Source organism: Etheostoma cragini, chromosome 4 (assembly GCF_013103735.1).
Source record: "Etheostoma cragini isolate CJK2018 chromosome 4, CSU_Ecrag_1.0, whole genome shotgun sequence".
NCBI classification, from domain to species: domain Eukaryota; kingdom Metazoa; phylum Chordata; class Actinopteri; order Perciformes; family Percidae; genus Etheostoma; species Etheostoma cragini.
In genome coordinates this window covers 27,261,635-27,279,451 of record NC_048410.1, presented here as the reverse complement: position 1 = coordinate 27,279,451, position 17,817 = coordinate 27,261,635, and the positions used below count along the sequence as shown (strand labels likewise).

Below are 17,817 nucleotides of genomic sequence, written 5' to 3'. Positions count from 1 at the left end.
ATCCTCCTCTTCCTCCTCAATGTCAACTCTGCCTTTATACAGTGGGAAGATGTGCAGCCAGTCCTGAAACTGACTGAACTCTGACTCCAGATCCCCTTTATACAGCTGAACAGACATACAAACACAGAGACAACATTTTTAAAACGTACTGTTTCCAGACTTTACTGTCTGTCAACATTATGATAGAGACTGATCATCTGTCTTAAACAGGAAACTAAAGGTCTTAATGGATACACTCAGTTCACAGTGTCTGAAGCTGTTCTTTCATATGAACTTGAATTTTTCTCTTATGAGTTTCTCCTAATGTCAAAACCTAATTTTTAGATCCTAGGTTTAGGCGGTGGGGGGAGCCTAGGTAGTGCATATAGGATGCAGGACGTGTTGTGGATTACTTGCAGTAACTAGGTCCCAAACCGAGTCTCTTGACATTCCTGTCTCATGATTCCGCTGTTTAATAAAAAATAATAATAAAATGCATGTAATGTGTAATCACCAACATTTTGATTAGTAACTGTAATTCAAGTACATATTTTTTTCTCAGTCAGTAACTATAACAGATTACAATTTGATTACATAACGCCCCAACATGGTAACTAACGGGTCACTCAGAGAGCCGAACGCCCTATGTTAACGCATGTGAAAAATAACTGGATCAGCCACATGATTAGGATCTGCTTCAAAATGTAACGGCTTTTTCCAATGGTACACCCTTCTAGCCTGACAAGCCAGATCCACATCATTTGCTTCCACCTAGTTGGAAAATATGGGCCAGTAGTTTTTCCATGAAAATCTGCTGACAAACTGACATTAAATGTGCTGTATTTATATAGTGCTTTTCCAGTCTTAACGACTGCTCAAAGTGCTTTTACATCTACAGGAAACATTCACACACATTCATACACTCTGACAATGACTGCAGGTGCGGGGATCGAATCGTCAACCTTCCGATTGGCCGCCCCATTACCCCACATTACCACCTTGGCAGACGTAAATATGCTGTATAACCAAACTCAAGAGTTAAAAGAGGCGCAAATAGCTCTGTAGAGCTAAAGAGTTACCAGAGACATATTCAATTCACATGACAAATACATTTCATCAGCATTCAACATCAGCCCTGGACTGGCAGACTGGATTGTAAACTGTGGATCACAGGGACTTCACACCTTTAGTGTGGCAATGTTCTTGCGTCTCGGAGGCTTAATGTCAACCACCACGATTTCCTCCTCGTCCTCCTCCTCTTCGATGTTCGCCATGCTCAGATTCCCTCCATCTGAACAAAAAAAAGAAAACACACCACTGCTAACAAACACAGCTCCAGTTATTTTTCATTTTTTAGTATGTTTATCCCATTCTTCAATTTCTGTTGTTGTTTCTTTCATTGTGTTTTACTACTAATATCTGTTGGAAAGCTTTTCTAGAAGAGTTGAGGCTGATATCAACAGATTGATGCCTTTGGTTATGGGACTTCAATTATTATAGCCTGGGAACCAGACCAATCTGGGACTGCATGTTTTATTTGCTCTGACAGATACGTCTGGTTCCCCTCCTGAGACTCAGACATATTGATTCTAAACCATCACACCTCATGTCTGCACGCTGTACTTTGTTTACATTTGTAAGTAACTCTACGTTACGTCCCGTTTTTATTTTTTTATTGCATCCAGAGGTAATTTGGTCTAGGCCCATTGATAGCACCCCTTGGAAATCGAGAAATGACCTGAAAGGTTCCAGACTAACTCACATTTGCGTTTTGGCCTGAAGATGTCGGGCTGCAATGATCTCATGTCCACATACTTGTACACACTACATGGCGTTATAGTGTACATCTTGAGTGATTATAAAAAATCTGCCCTCAGACTGACATGAGAAACGTGTAAATGATCTCCTGAAAGCTGAACTCCTATATAAACTAACTACTGACTTCTCATTTGTGGAGATAATTTGGACGTTTTCCTATTCACCTCAATACAATCATAGTTCATCACAGCAGCATCTAGTAAACATTATACTGTATCCACTGTGTGTATTGTTTTTGCTCTAATAATAAAAAAAATTAAATAATGAATCATAATTTGACAAATATGACAAAGCACGAGTTAAAACTATACCCATCTCTGCTTGTTCCTCCTTCATTGCCTCCTCCTCCTCCTCAGCAGCCTGGAGACAGTCAACACATCAGATATTGTGAGTAAAAACAGATTATTTATTACAGTAACTTATTCTGTACACATTATCACCAAAAAGAAATTCAATTTTAACTTTATTTTCTAAATAAAAACCAGCCTGCAGTACACACAAAAAGAAGTGGATGACATTCAAACTGAGACAGCAAATCTGAAGGAACGCAGCAACTTGATGCAAACAGATATTTTTAAAGTTTGTGACAGCTTGCTGGCTGTCACAGACAAAATGGAGTATCTGGAAAGCCAATCCAGCGAAATAACCTGGTATTTGACGGGATACAGGAGTCACAGGGAGAAACCTGGTCAGAGACTGAGGAGAAGGTAAAACAAGTTGTGAAGGAAAAATTACAGCTGCAACGCGAGGTGGAGGTGGAGAGGGCCCACCGCACAGGAAAACCTGGAGGAGACCAACCGACGCCAATTGTGGTAAAATTCCTAAGGCACAAGGACAGATCGAAAATACTACAAAAAAACTGAAATCTGAAAGGTTCCAGAATATACATAAACGAAGACTTCACGGAGGCAATCAGAAGGAAAAGGAAAGAACTCATGCCGGATTTAAGAGCGGCGAGAGAAAGGGGGGACATTGCCTATTTACGGCAGGACAAACTGATCATTCATCCAAGGTCCAGCACACCAAAACAACCAAGGCTAGCTAACGGTAATACATAAACAGGTAGGCCTATGAAATTTTGAAACTTTTATCTCACTATGTCACTAAATAAAACTCATACACATACTGGAGATAGTCACTTACTACAAAGTCTGGTTGAATATGAGCACCTGGAAGTGAACACCTTCCAGTACACTGAACATCACTCACAGGATATGGAAAATGACATTGATCCTGAGAACAATTTCTTTGCTAACATAATCAATAACTGCAACTATTACACTGATGAACAATTTAATAGGTCAATCAAGACCGAACAGCAATTATCCATTATCCACTTTAACAGCAGAAGTCTGTAGGCCAACTTTCACAGTATCAAACACTATCTAAAGCAATTGAAACAGCACTTTAACATAATTGCAATAACAGAAACTTGGATAAACAGTGAAAAAGAATCAGATATTGGAATTGAAGGATATGAAATGTTTTCTATTAACAGAGTAAACAAGAGCGGGGGTGGTGTGATACTGTATGTGGATAGGGATTTAAATTACAAGGGGGTGGACAGAATGTCAATGGCGGTGAATAATTTATTGGAATGTGTCACAATAGAAATATGTATGGAAAAGAAGAAAAATATAATTGTAAGTTGCATATACAGGTCACCAGGTTCGAATATTGACACTTTTAAGGACTGGATGGAAGAGACATTTACAAAAACTAGCCGAAAAGTTATGTTCATCTGTGGGGACTTCAATATTGACTTGTTAAATCCAAATAACCATAAAATGACAGAGGAATTTATCAACACTGTGTTTAGTCTAGGCCTCTATCCCCAAATTACCACACCCAGCCGAAGTACTTCTCACTGTGCAACACTAATAGACAATGTATTTACAAATATCATACACAACAATACAGTGAGTGGATTACTAATAAACGATATCAGTGACCACCTACCAATTTTTACAGTTTATGACAGCAACTACACTCTGAACAGACATGTTAATAAACCAATTTCCAAAAGGGTTAGGACAGAAGAAACAATGGAGGCATTAAAAGTCGATCTGCTAGCACAAGACTGGGAGTTTATTGATAAGGAAAAAGATGTTGACAAAGTATATGAAGAATTCCTAAGAATATTTAAATTATTATATGATAAAAATTGTCCAATGAAAATATATAGCAGAAAACAAAAACTAAATGATAGACCGTGGATTTCCAAGGGATTACAAAACGCCTGTAAAAAGAAAAATACACTTTATAGAGAATTTATAAAACACAGAACTATAGAGACTGAAAATAAATATAAGAAATATAAGAATAAGTTAACTAATATTATGAGATCTTGTAAAAAAGAATACTATACAAAACTATTAGATATTAATAAAAACAATATTAAAGATATGTGGAACATTTTAAATAATATTATTAAAAATAATAAAAGACAGGCTACTTATACTTATCCCCATTACTTCATTGATAATGATAAAAATATTAATAACATGGAGGATGTGGTTAATAACTTTAATACATTTTTTGCAAACGTGGTACCAAACCCCGGTTCCACAATCATTAGAAAGTACATATAAAAAGTTAATAGAAAGAAATTCCAGTTCAATATTTCTGACAGCAGTAGATGAAAAAGAAATAATTGATATTGTTAAAGAATGCAAAAACAAACCATCCACGGATCACGATGGAATAGATATAAAAATTATACAAAATGTAATAGAGGGGATCGCCAAACCACTAACGAACATCTGCAACTTATCATTTTTAACCGGTAAATTTCCAACAAAAATGAAAATAGCAAAAGTCATTCCTCTATACAAAACTGGAAATAAACACCACTTCACAAACTACAGGCCTGTCTCTCTACTGTCACAATTTTCAAAAATTTTAGTAAAATTATTCAACAACAGATTAGAGAAATTTATTGATAAAAATAAACTACTCACTGACAGCCAATATGGATTTAGAAAGAATAGATCAACCTCACTAGCACTAACAGAACTCATTGAAGAAATCACAAACTCCACGGATAAAAAGAAATATGCAATTGGGGTTTTCATTGATCTAAAAAAAGCATTTGATACAATAAATCACAAAATAATAATCAGTAAACAGGAACGAATCGGGATCAGGGGGGTAGCTCTAAACTGGATAAGTAGTTATCTGAGAGACAGACAACAATTTGTGAAGATGGGAGATTAATTGTCTGAATATCTGGGCATTGCTTGTGGTGTCCCCCAGGGATCAGTGTTGGGACCAAAGTTATTTTTATTATATATCAATGATATTTGTAAAGTATCTCAAGTATTGAATTTTGTATTATTTGCAGATGATACAACCATATTTGGATCAGGGGACAGCTTACAGCAACTCTTGGAGTTAATCACTTTAGAATTCAAGAAAATAAAACAATGGTTTGACATAAACAGGTTATCAATAAATTTGAGTAAAACTAAATTCATGGTATTTGGAAACTTTAAGTCAAAGCATCAAGCACAGATACAGATAGAGGGGGTTAACATAGAAAGAGTACATGAAAATAAATTCCTTGGAGTGATCATAGATGACAAGATTTGCTGGAAGCCTCACATAAAACACATCAAAACCAAACTGTCCAGAAGAATTTCAGTCCTAGCAAGAGCTAAGCACATTCTGGATCCCAAATCACTTCACATCCTATACTGCTCACTACTGTTACCTTATTTGAATTACTGTGTAGAGGTTTGGGGAAACACTTATCAACACTCACTACAGCCACTATTCATTATGCAAAAAAAGAGCAATAAGAATCATTCACAACGCCGGATTTCGGGATTATACAAATTCATTAATTCTAATGTCTAAATTGCTAAAATACCATGATTTAATTAAATATCAAATTGCAGTATTCATGTTTAAAGCAAGAAATAGCCTATTGCCTGGGAATATACAAAAGATGTTCTCTGAAAGGGAGGGAGGGTATGATTTAAGGGGAAGAGGAAATTTTAAGACTAATAGATGTAGAACATCAAGGAAAAGATTATGTTTATCAATTTGCGGAGTTAAATTGTAGAACAAACTAAATGAGAACCTAAAGCAATGCCCAAACATATTCCTTTTCAAAAAAATGTACAAAGAAATTATTTTCAGAAAGTATAGAGAAGCACTGTAGAAAGTTTTGTTTGTGTTTTTTGTTTTGTTTATTTATATATATATATATGTATGAGGGTATATGTGTATACGTATATATGTGTGTAGGTATGTGTGTATATATATAGATATATATATATCTATATATATATTACAACAGAATTTTAAATATTGTAAATTAAAAGAATGCAAGAATTAAAGGGGTAGGAGTACATAAGTTTTACTTCTTCCTACTCCTTTTCGCACATGTGATAGAGGTATGTAAACACAGGAAAGAAGGGTACTTTGTTTGTTGTTTTTCTCTCCAATGTTTTTAAACATTGTTTTATTATTTCTTTTTATTATTTTTATTATTTTATTTGTATATACTTTCTCTTGCATGTTCAAAATAAAGATATCAATCAATCAATCAATAAATTTTAACATTTCTGTCTAAACTTTCTTGAGTGTACTTTTCTTAATGCTGCTGCAGTGGTCAGTCTTATTCAGTCTTGTGGAGTTATCTCATTATATTGTTCTGATTCTTTAATCTAATGTCAATAAAGTAAAGTTTTAATTTCTTTCAACTTGTCCCTTCTCTATTCACATTGGAAATAGGTAATTGTTTATTATACAAGTGTTGCTGAGGTTTTGTCCTCATTTTGTAATGGTGTGCTATCTTGGCCAGGTGTCCCTTTCAAAACAAAATATTTATCTCAGGGACTTCCTGGTTAAATAAATGTTAAATAGAAACTAAACATAAGAAAGGTTAACTCCTCAAATTATCCTAGATACTATGTATTCTTGCAATTATTCTGTCATGTCTGCTTCACCGTTATTGACATGTAAAAAAGGGTCTCACCTGTCTCTCCATCTCTTCCAGTGAAGCGTAGTATTTAGACCACCAGTCCAACTCCTCCAATTCTGGTGGCTCCTCTTCTAGCCCCTCACCCTTCTTTGTCAGTTTCTTCAGAGGATCCTGAACGGGTTTAAAAAACATCAACCACTTATTGAATTCTTTATTGTTTAATCTAGTTGAAATTTGTCTGAACATTAATGTTTTAAACACAGAGGGGGACATAAATATACATACATTAACCAGGTTCATGGGGTTGAAGGGAATCTTTGACTGTTTAATTGAAAGGCCGCTGAGTCCGATACGCTCCACTGACATCAGAGGGTTGATCTTCTTTGAATTCTGCCTCACTGGAGAGACACACAGAGAGATCATGTCCATAATTACCTTTAGGTGACAAGTTAACTATGAAAGCCACAGAGAATAGCTCACATGCAAGGTTTCTCAGTTGTTGTTGTTGGCTTTAGCTTAAGTCATTTTGCATTATTATGGGATGTGTTGGCAAGATATTATGTGTATATGACACTTTTGCAAGTTTAAAATAAATCAGTAACATCACTACTAGTAGCTAGCTACCTACAGCTGATAAAATCTGTCAGTGACAGCTGTCATTTCAGCAAACAACATCAATAGTCACCAGCTGGAAATGCGCTGCTTCAAAATTTAATGAGCATTTTTATGGTAAATCTGCCACTGTTATTATGAACTGCATAAGGTGCAACAATGGAAAGCTCAATAGCCACCTGGAAACAATAATATACTGTACCTATTACAGAGTCTGGATGTTACAAAAATGTCTCCAAATCATTCAAAACTCACACTATCTCGTAGACACTGCTACTGTGAATACTACCCATACCTGGGAGTGCACTTAGACAATAAACTGGACTGGGCCACGAACACTCAAGCCCTCTACAGGAAGGGCCAAAGCCGTCTCTATTTTCTGAGGAGGCTGAGGTCCTTCAACATCTGCAGGACAATGCTGAAGATGTTTTATGAGTCTGTGGTGGCCAGTGCGATCCTCTTTGCTGTTGCATGTTGGGGCAGCAGGCTGAGGATAGCGGATGCCAACAGACTCAACAAACTGATTCGGAAGGCCAGTGACGTTGTGGGGGTGGATCTGGACTCTCTGTTGGTGGTGTCATAGAGGAGGACGCTGTCCAAACTACATGCCATCTTGGACAATGTCTCGCACCCACTCCATGGCTTGTTGTTCAATCACAGGAGCACTTTCAGTGACGGACTCATTCTCCCAAAATGCACCACAGAGCGCCATAGGAAGTCATTCCTGCCTGTGGCCATCAAACTTTTTAACTCGTCCCTAAGTGTCTGACACACAGACACTTAGATAGGTTGAAACTGGACAATATTATCTGTATTATCTGTTTTTTGCAATAACATTGGCCTGACATGTGTGCAATTTCAACTACTACAATTATTATTATTATTATTATTATTATTTTACTTTTCACCATTCCAAATCCTTAATTATGTTAATTATGTAAATAATGTATAATAACATTCCTTTATGTAAATACCGTACATATCCAATTCCTTATATTTCTTTATTTCTTTGTATTTTTCCTCTATTTATAATATTTGTGCAACTGCAACACAGAGTTTCCCTTTGGGGATCAATAAAGTATTTCTGATTCTGATACCCCCGTCACTTCTTCCATAGTTCTTACATTTTGGTTTTGGCTCATCCTCTTCCTCCTCTTCCTCCCCCCCTAACTTGCGTGGGGTGTAGTTCATGAGGCTCTGGACCACGTGGGTCCCGACTAGAGCGAGCCGACCAAATGCCCGATGCTCCACTACAAACAACGTCAGAGGAGGGTGGAGGTAGGCCTCTTCTGGCAACTCCTATTGGACCACACACAGGAACAGGAAACAAGAAAACAGGAAAGAGAAGATTAGCCTTGTTTCTATACTATATGCAGGTGTGTTTCTTTAAGCCAGATGTGGAAAGGTAACTAAAGTCAGTAACCATCAGTACTTTGACTGACCACGTCTATATAGCGGACCAGCTCTTTGAAGTTGGAGTGACTGCTGTAGCTCTCAATCTCTTCAGACTCCAGCTGTCGTCCTGCACACTCCACCCTCACCATGGGGCGCTCCACCTCAAATAGTTGCACCCGCTTCAGCTCCCGCAGACCCCAAAACAGCACCTGAACACACACACAAACGCACCGGTATGACTAAGGAGGCTGCTATACTTCACAGATCCAACAGCCTGATGTACAAAAAGGACTTGAACACAGAGCATGTCTGTGTGTGTGTGCATGCGTGATTGCGCGCTTATGTGTGTTACCTCGATCCTAAAAGTCTTCAGAACCGGTCGGACTCCCTCAGGGATGATGTAAAATCTCTGCTCCTCCAGGTAGGTCAGCTCCTGAGGCTCCACACTGCCTGGGAGACAGGGCTGTAGGGGGTGATATGATTTTCCTAGTCAAAACCTTTTGAGCGTTGCTGTGAGAAACGTCCAATCACAGAGCTTCTTAGCTGTTGTGTGGGATGAAGTGAGAGATTGATCTTTGTAGAACTTGCTGAACTAAATTCAAAACTTTGAATCAGTTGACATTAACTTGCCTGTAACTTGGTACCTTGCAGAACCTCGGTCAACTTGCCCCTCTCCTGAAGGCCATTTTTTTTCTATAATGGGGAATTCATGACCTGCCCTAGACTCTGATTGAATAGTTTTCCTTTCCTTCCATGGTTGGGTTGGTTAGGTTAAGACTATAGTCTGGATCAACAGAAGTATGTTTCCAGCAGATCCGCTGGTTACATTTTGTGGAACCAGCTTCAGACTGTTGTAAAATGTGTGCACATCAAACATGTCTTTTGATTAATCATACTACACAATTTGAAAACATTTTACACAGCTTCATGAAAAATCACTTCTCAAATCAAAAGTCCCATTGTACCTCTTATTTCAGCACCAGTGCTCTGTTACCAGATCTCAGCTACAAAAAAAATTATTTTAACTATTAAGTATAAAGAGGTACAAACAGGGAGACATTGATTGATTGACATGTGTCACCTCTCCAAACCCAGAGTAGTCCAGCTCGATGAGCTCGAAGGCAGCCAGAAGCTCGCCGGCAGGGGCCCTGCCCATGCTGATGTCATAGAAACGGAGGCGGGGCTTCTGGTAGTACTGTTCCACAGATTTAAACTCTGGCTCTGCAAACGCCCGACCCAGTGGCTTCACACTGCCCTGCACGCACGCACACACACACACACACACACACACACACACACACACACACACACACACACACACACACACACACACACACACACACACACACACCATCACTACCACAAACAGCAGCAGTTAGTGTGAGGATAAGAAGTAGAAGAACATCAGCGTTACCATGGCGTTGTGGTCGTAGATGTTAATGGTGATGAGGGGTGGGTCTTGTTGGAGCTCCTCCCTTGTTCCCTCCAGCAGAACCCTGTCAAACAACAAACACTCACACCAGGCTGGAGAGAGTGTCTCATGCAACACCTGAACACACACACACACACACACATACAGACACAGAATATGTATTAAAATGTGTACGTTAAATGGGCCCTCTGATAATTTTACACATGTAGTTGAGTTGACCGGGTAGTTCATGTGTGTGTATGTACATGTGAAAGCAATTGTGTAATATTTACTGTGAGCTTTGAAACTACAAAAAAATTATAGAAAGCATGTGTACAAACAAAATTCATAACGTTAATTATAATTGTTTATTAAATGAACAACTATAACCTTTTAAACAGTGGGACAGTTGTACCTACCCTGGTGACTTGGCACTGTGTAGAGAAGACAACCTTAGCAAAAGGATCTGATAGGCCGTTATCATCTGCAGCCATCAGGCCACGCCCCTGGTACAGGTGACATCGTAGCTGGAAGTACCTGCTGTCTGCAGAGCGATAGACAGAGAGAGAAAAAGAGAGTGAATATGACTGCTGATGAGTCCAGGTGAAGCTTCATGATTGTAGTATAAAACTAATAACTGCCAAGATTGCCTGAGCAGTTATCCTGTGCAGACGCCACGCCTCCTGCTTACTCACCCTGGCAGGACAGACTGACAGGAAGTTTTCTCTGCCCGACAGGGACCAGCCTCCTCTGCTCCTCCTCTTCCTCGTAGACTGGCAGAAACTCCTCTGGCAAGCAGGTGATGACTTCTTTACTGTACTTGGCCAGACCGAGCCACAGGTAGACCTCCAGCTTTGCAAAGATCTCACTTGCTGAACCTCCGGGAGACTGGACAGACAGACAAAAAGACATTTTTCAGAGATTAAATAGAGAGTGAAATCAATAGTGTTAGAGAGATGGACATCAGTGTTAGATTGGTTACCTTCATGTAAAGGGTGGTGACTCTGCCACAGTCCCGCCCCCTCTGTTCCTCCACCAATGAGAAGAGGATGGAATAGGAAGGGATCCTGACGTAAGCCAATCGCTTGCTTCCACTTAATAACCACAAAAATGCGTCTGGGATGGTAGTCTGAGGCTGGAGAGAGGGTGGTGTGGGAAAGGGGGTGTCAGACCTCAAAATATTGAACATACTGCAATCTTGGATGTCTATGTTGTCACCTATAGTGATCTATGGTGTTGGGAAGGTACCTTGGGAATTATAATAGCTTACCGTTAACAAGTTACCCTATTTAAAACGTAATAGTCAAACTATTTTAAATACTTTGTCAAAGTTATGCAACTTATAACCTTTAATTACTTTTTGATTACTTTTCTAAAATTTCAACAAAAGCTTTCAACGGATAACCATTTTTAAATGTTTAAACCTGGCAGTGTTAACCTAACAGACGGGTGGCACTGCAAATTCAAGTAGAAGAACCAATCAAAAGCATCAGAATAGCATCAAACTCTCCTAAACAGCTATGGCTAGAAATGGCAAAAGAGAAGGCATTGTGCACATCAAAAACATGCAAAGCAACAAAATTAATATTATTCATTATATTATTATACATTTTTACAATGTAATAATTTGCTGAGAATTTAGTGCGACAGTGGCGAGAAAATAATCCCTTTTAGCAGGGCACCACAGGGCACTGCAGAGCAATGCAGGGTGTGGCAGGGCATAGTAGGGCGTAGAGCAGGACCACGGCGACAGCAATAACTATGAGTTAGGTGCCACCCTAATTCAGGGAAAAATGCTGGTTAAAAAAACATAAGTAACAGGCATTTCTGCGAAAGAGAGACAAGAGAGGAGCTCGGTGTGTCAAAGGAAGTCCCCCGGTAGTTTTAAACTAAATCAGCATAATTAAGAGCTGGTGCAAGGCAAACCTAAGCCAGTTCTGTGAGGAATGGAAGATGAATCTGACGATTATGAAGCGAAGCAGAGAAGAGAAGGGGTGCGATGTCTGGAGCTATACAGCCTCCCCTGCCGGTCTAGCAGAACGTTACAAGTTTTAACTCCCTAACTGTAAGCTTTATCAAAGAGGAGAGTTTTAAGTTTACTCTTAAATGTGGTGACGGTTTCTGCCTACCGAACACAGACTGGGACCTGGTTGCACAGGAGAGAAGCCTAATAGCTGAAGGCTCTGGCTCCCATTCTACATTTAGAGACTCTATGAACCACAAGTAACTCTGCATTCTGGAAGCACGGAGCTCTAGTGGAACAGTAAGGTACTATGAGCTCTATCTTCAAGATATGATGGTGCTTGAGCTTTGTACGTCAGGAGAATGATTTTAAATTAATTCCTGAATATTATAGGAAGTCAGTGCAGAGAACCTAATACAGGAGATATATGATATTTTGTTTTAGTTCTTCACATGCGTGGCACCATTCTAGATTGGCTGGAGAGTCTTAAGGGACTTATTTCAGCAACCTGATAGTAAGGAATTACAATAGTCCAGCCTGGAAGTACCAAATGCATGGACTAGTTTTTCAGTATTGTTTTGAGAAAGGATGGGCCTAATTTTGGCAATGTTACAAGCTGAAAAAGGAAAAAAAAAAAAGCTGTTACGAGCTGTTAAAGGATATATCTTGATCAAAAATAACATTTAGATTTTTGACAGTAGTGCCAGACGCCAGGGTAATACCATCCAGAGTAGGTATATCTTTAGATGAGGTTTGGAGGTGTTTACGGCCCAGCACAATAACTTCAGTTTTGTCTGAGTTTAACGTCAGAAAATTGTAGGTAGGTAATCAATGATTTTATAACTTTAATGCATGCTTAAAGTTCACCTATATGAATGGTTTCATCTGGCTTGATTGATAGGTATAATTGGGTGTCAGCCACATAAAAGGGAAGGTTAATTGAGTGTTTCCTAATAATGTTGCCTGGAAGAAGCATATATAAGGTGAATAGAAATGGTCCAAGCACTGAGTCTTGTGGAACACCATGTCTAACGTTTCATGCCTGGAGGATTAATCGTTAACATCAACAAATTGAGATTGATCAATTTGTTGATGTGAGGACTTAAACCAGCTTAGTGCAATCCCTTTAATGCTTTTATTTCTATGATATATTGCAATTTGTACCCTTTTTTCCAACTTCTAATTTTTCCCAATTTCAAATTATGTCCCCGAAAGGAAACTTTGTCCACATCTGTTTTATCTAAAAAGATACATTTCTTTTTGTTCATATCACTTCAATTTTATTGCTGCAAAATGGGATTGTCACATGTATAATAAAAGATCCATACTTGGCGCCTGTGTATCCATACAGTATTGAGACTGAAAATATCGCGATACTAAGCTGTATCAATTCTTTTTCCCACCCCTAATCTAATAATGGGTAACGCTTCTTTGAGTAGCTTCGTTGGGATTGGGTCTAAGAGACAGGTAGACATTGCCATTACATGTAACTGGCTACTCCCCAACACTGCTTATGGTGACCGCTGACCTCCTTAGCCAGCAGCCGGAGTTTCCGGAGGAGTTTCCTGGAATCCATTAACTTCTGTTTGACCGTACGCCTGGTGATCCTCCGCCTGGCCCTCACTGCCTGTCTGGCCAGTAAGACCTGGAGACAGGCAGACATTAAGACGGGACAGTAGACCATCAGACAGAGAGACAGGTAATGAACAGGCAGGTAGAAAGAGAGACAAGTGAGGACAAACTCACCAAATTCTTCTTGATAAACTCCTTCCTGCATCTGTCAAGGTTGTTGGGGCGAAACTGAGACCTCCTGTCTGCAAAACCACTAAACTGTCTGAAGAGAGACAAAAAAAAAGATAGAGGAGACCAGAGAAAGAAAAAGACAAGTGGACAGAAAGAGAAAAATTTGATCAAACCAAATCCAACTAACTATATTCAAATCAACTTTTCAGAAGAAGCAGACTGACTTGCAGAAGGCCACAAATTCTAGCAGCACCTCCTCCAAACGCTCTTTTGCATTACTCCTTGGCCTTCTCAAGAGATGTTCTACCTCATCAAGACCAATCTCCTAAAAGAGGAGAGGGGAGAAGAGAGGACAACATGTGATTACAGTTATTAAGCATTGAGTGATACACTCCATGTGTCAATAAAAAATTAAAGTTAATTTGTCTCTCACCAGCCTATCGGCCGTTTTGCTGAGCCAGTTTGCCTGATAGAGACGAAAGTTTTGATCTTCAAACTGACTCCAGACAAATAGACACGGCTTCTGTTTTTCGGAGGGAGGCTGAAGAGGAAGACACTGGAAAGACCTGAGAGACAGACAGGTAGAGAGAACCAGACAGTCAAGCAGACATTAAATGGCTAGTGTATGTGGAGTAGTTACTATGGACTTTACTCTTTCAAGAATTGCCACCTTGTCATGACAAATGAGATATGGACCAAAGTGTGGTCAAAGATACTTCAGCAAAGGATTGAACCACCAAAACTGTGATCAATGAACAAACGCTCTACCTACTAAGCAACAGCAAAGAAAGGAGTATGTGTGTCCCTGTGACCGTGGGAGCTGTGTCCATGGGATTAATACCTCCAGTCTTTAAAGAAATTGGTGCCAAGCGAGTGGCTGGACTAAGAGCCATTGAAGAACTTCTACACATATGGATCTCCAGTTTAAAGTGACTGGATTCGGGATTCTGGAGCTACCTACTGGATCCTGTTCTAGGAGCTCCCCTGCCCTCTTCTGGAAGGTGAAATAGGATCCAGTCAGACATTGGAGGCATGAAACAGGGTCGGTCATGTTCAAGGCTTCCATTTTGGAGACATTAACTTAACAGTGAAGAAAGCTGCCAAGATGAAGAAGGACAGACTGGTGTCAGGAGGCCAGAAGGGCTGCAGCTTTGGTAGACGCAGACAAGCTACAACTCAATTCAGAAAGAGGAAGAGTATTTTGTGGAGGGGAAAAGTCCTAATAGGGATATTGTTAGGCAGGGGAAGGAGCAGTTTGAAGAGCTCCTAAACCTACCGTAATTCCTCAAATAAAGACCGGTAGACAATTAAAAGCCGGGCCTCCGATAGTGGACGGGGACGTGGGCAACACAGACAAAAAAAAAATAGTTACATGTGTGGGGGGAGAGGTTACTTACCTGTTGTACTCGGTGGGCTGGGGTCTCATGGCAGCAGACACAGATCTGATCTCAGGTTCAGGACTCAGCACCTCCTCTCGGTCCAGCTCCTCCTCTGACTCCAGCAGACCCTGCACCTCTTCATTTAGATCCTCCCTGCTGCTCCTCAGCTCCTCTCTGCTCTGGCTCTTCTTGGATCTCCTAACCCCCACTGCCTTCCCATAATTTCCTGACAGAAAAAGAACAGCTTGTGAAGTTCAGGGATTTGCATACATGTATATAAACCCCAGGTTGCCAAAGGGTTCTGGCTCAGCAGTGGCCTAAATCTGCCATCAGTTGCCAACTCTGGGCCAAGGCAGACCCCAATACACTGACTAGAACTACATTTTTAATCAAAATAAGCCTTAGTCCAGACAACATCCTAAATTGTGCTCTGCATGATTAAAATCATGATAAATTGCTTCTATAGTATTCAAAGAAAATTGGTCAAACTATTTAATTAATATTTAAATATATAACTTTTTGCAATACATGTTATGGATCAATGTTTTCTGACCTGATTAATTCAAAAATTGAAAAAAATAATCAGCTGAATAACAGACAGTAAAAAATTGTTGCGGCCCTACACCGTTTACCTATGGAGAGTTCGAAAGTCACCGGTCTGGTTCCAACAGATGGGTCCATCATAGTGACCTCAAACAGAGATGCAAACAACAGAAAGTCTTCCCGTTGTCCCTGGAAGCCCTAAGAAACAAAAACAAGAGTAAAAACCTGAAAGTTACTGGACATCACTCTCACCGTTTTTATGCTATATGCAGACTATACACAAGTATACAACACAGTGGGTTTAAAATGGCTTGTTAATGATTATTGTGTTGGTGGTGGCAGCACTGACCTCAGGGAGTGGGTGGATCTCCTCAATCTCTACGGTAACGGCCTCTGGTACCTCAACTCCCGCCTCCCCTGACTCCTCGAGCAATCCACTGGTAGCCACAGAAACTATGACAACAAGTTAACAAATCAATTACTAAGCTACAAATAAAGGAGGTCCAGAGCCTACTTTTATTATTTCAACATCTTACTTGTGAAACAAATTAAAATTATCATTATTTTTTATTATTTTTAACAGTTTAAACAGTCTCTTTAAAGTACACTTTGAATAAATCAATTCAGTTCAAATCAAATATTGTGAATCCCCTGTTTTGCTGTCTTACCATGAGTCAATAAAAGAGCTACCAGATTCCCCGTGCATCCAGTATGTGTGCTAAGCTAGGCTAAACATGTTCTTGACACTTAGAAAGATGAAACTTTCCATCCATGTCCTTGAACTAAAACATATAAACTTTTTTCTATTTTGTGTTACCAACATTCTTTAACTATGACAGGACACTACACCCTCCCCTTTAAAGTTTATTTCTAATTTCTTCTGCTTCTCCTCGGTAGAGAGACGGACCTTCCTTCTTCTTGTCTTTTTTGCTGCTCCTCTTCTTCTTTAGTCCCAGCTTCCCCAGTGCTCCTTTCACCTTTAAGGACACACAAGAAGGAGTTAAGAGTCAGAAGTTGTGTTTCTATTCAATTGTCAAGAAAATTTCAACCAAACTTTTGAAATGTTGCAAAAAAGAAACGCAAAATCAACACATATTTATCAACTGGTTTGGGGCGAATGAACTAAGCTACTAAAGCGTAGTTTTGCCCCAAGTTGGCGGTGTATGCTGCGCTATACATAGGGCTGTAACAGGCCAGTAAAAACAATAGAAGAAGTAGAGGATGCAAATCATAACACATCAAAAATCAAAAAAGGAGGCAGGTTGTCGGAAAATGGCTAGTTAGGTGATGTAAGAGAGTTGCTGAGATCAGTTGAGTATCATTTCAATAGATTTGCTTAGATATTATTAGTATATTAGTATAGTAGAGTATATATTATTATTAGTAACAACGTCCTGACTCAAATGAAACATCCAAGAGAAATTGGCTTGGCTTGTATTTCTCTTTGAAGGTCTGTAGTAAAATACACTCATGTAACTTTTATGTGTTAAACGGTAAGTAGGAGGTACCTTTCCCAGGGGGGAGGGGCCTGTATCCGGGACGACGGCAGCAGGCGAGGAGTATACTTCCACACAGAGAGCAAGGAGGATTCGACCACGATAGAAGATTCCTTCACCCAGACCCTGGTTCAAAGCCTGTAGGAGAGAGAGGGTGAGTCCAGTTCAGTCTGGATCAGTTTTGTTTAGTTTTGATCTACTACGCTTGCCATATAGCAAGCTAGCTAGCACACCTATCGCACTGTTGCTTGCTCTGGAGGAGACTACTAGAACTGTTGGGTCCTTGTAAATTCTGGAGTGTGGTCTATCTGTATAGTGTCTTGAGATAACTCTTGTTATGAATTGATACTATAAATAAAATTGAATTGAAATTGAACCTATCTGGATGGCTATGGGGCTATGGTGCGGGAAACACCACATAAAAAACGGCTATGGAGACTTTCAGTCAGCCCAACTTGGACCAATGTCCTGGTGTGCCACCAACTTTGCCCTGCAGACGGTGAGTTTGAGGGCAGGGTTACAACCAGTGGCATGGGTGTAGCCTGCCA

The 17,817-nt window shown here is 39.6% G+C and overlaps 1 protein-coding gene across 1 annotated transcript in view; it reads right to left on the bottom strand.

Annotated features, from left to right (window-relative positions):
• The window catches only part of LOC117943451 (fer-1-like protein 4), a 37,612-nt gene that overhangs the window by 6,063 nt on the left and 13,732 nt on the right, over positions 1-17,817 (bottom strand). The window contains exons 16-37 of the mRNA XM_034869591.1: positions 17,282-17,407; positions 16,681-16,750; positions 16,123-16,226; positions 15,863-15,971; positions 15,249-15,456; positions 14,285-14,417; positions 14,076-14,176; positions 13,855-13,942; positions 13,637-13,753; positions 11,128-11,280; positions 10,841-11,033; positions 10,565-10,689; positions 10,149-10,283; positions 9,816-9,989; positions 9,087-9,197; positions 8,782-8,943; positions 8,464-8,638; positions 7,013-7,125; positions 6,782-6,898; positions 2,109-2,157; positions 1,164-1,270; positions 1-105 (exon numbers count right to left, since the gene is read on the bottom strand). Of these exons, the coding sequence (XP_034725482.1) occupies positions 1-105; positions 1,164-1,270; positions 2,109-2,157; positions 6,782-6,898; positions 7,013-7,125; positions 8,464-8,638; positions 8,782-8,943; positions 9,087-9,197; positions 9,816-9,989; positions 10,149-10,283; positions 10,565-10,689; positions 10,841-11,033; positions 11,128-11,280; positions 13,637-13,753; positions 13,855-13,942; positions 14,076-14,176; positions 14,285-14,417; positions 15,249-15,456; positions 15,863-15,971; positions 16,123-16,226; positions 16,681-16,750; positions 17,282-17,407 (2,775 nt within the window). The remainder of the gene's footprint in view (positions 106-1,163; positions 1,271-2,108; positions 2,158-6,781; positions 6,899-7,012; positions 7,126-8,463; positions 8,639-8,781; positions 8,944-9,086; positions 9,198-9,815; positions 9,990-10,148; positions 10,284-10,564; positions 10,690-10,840; positions 11,034-11,127; positions 11,281-13,636; positions 13,754-13,854; positions 13,943-14,075; positions 14,177-14,284; positions 14,418-15,248; positions 15,457-15,862; positions 15,972-16,122; positions 16,227-16,680; positions 16,751-17,281; positions 17,408-17,817) is intronic.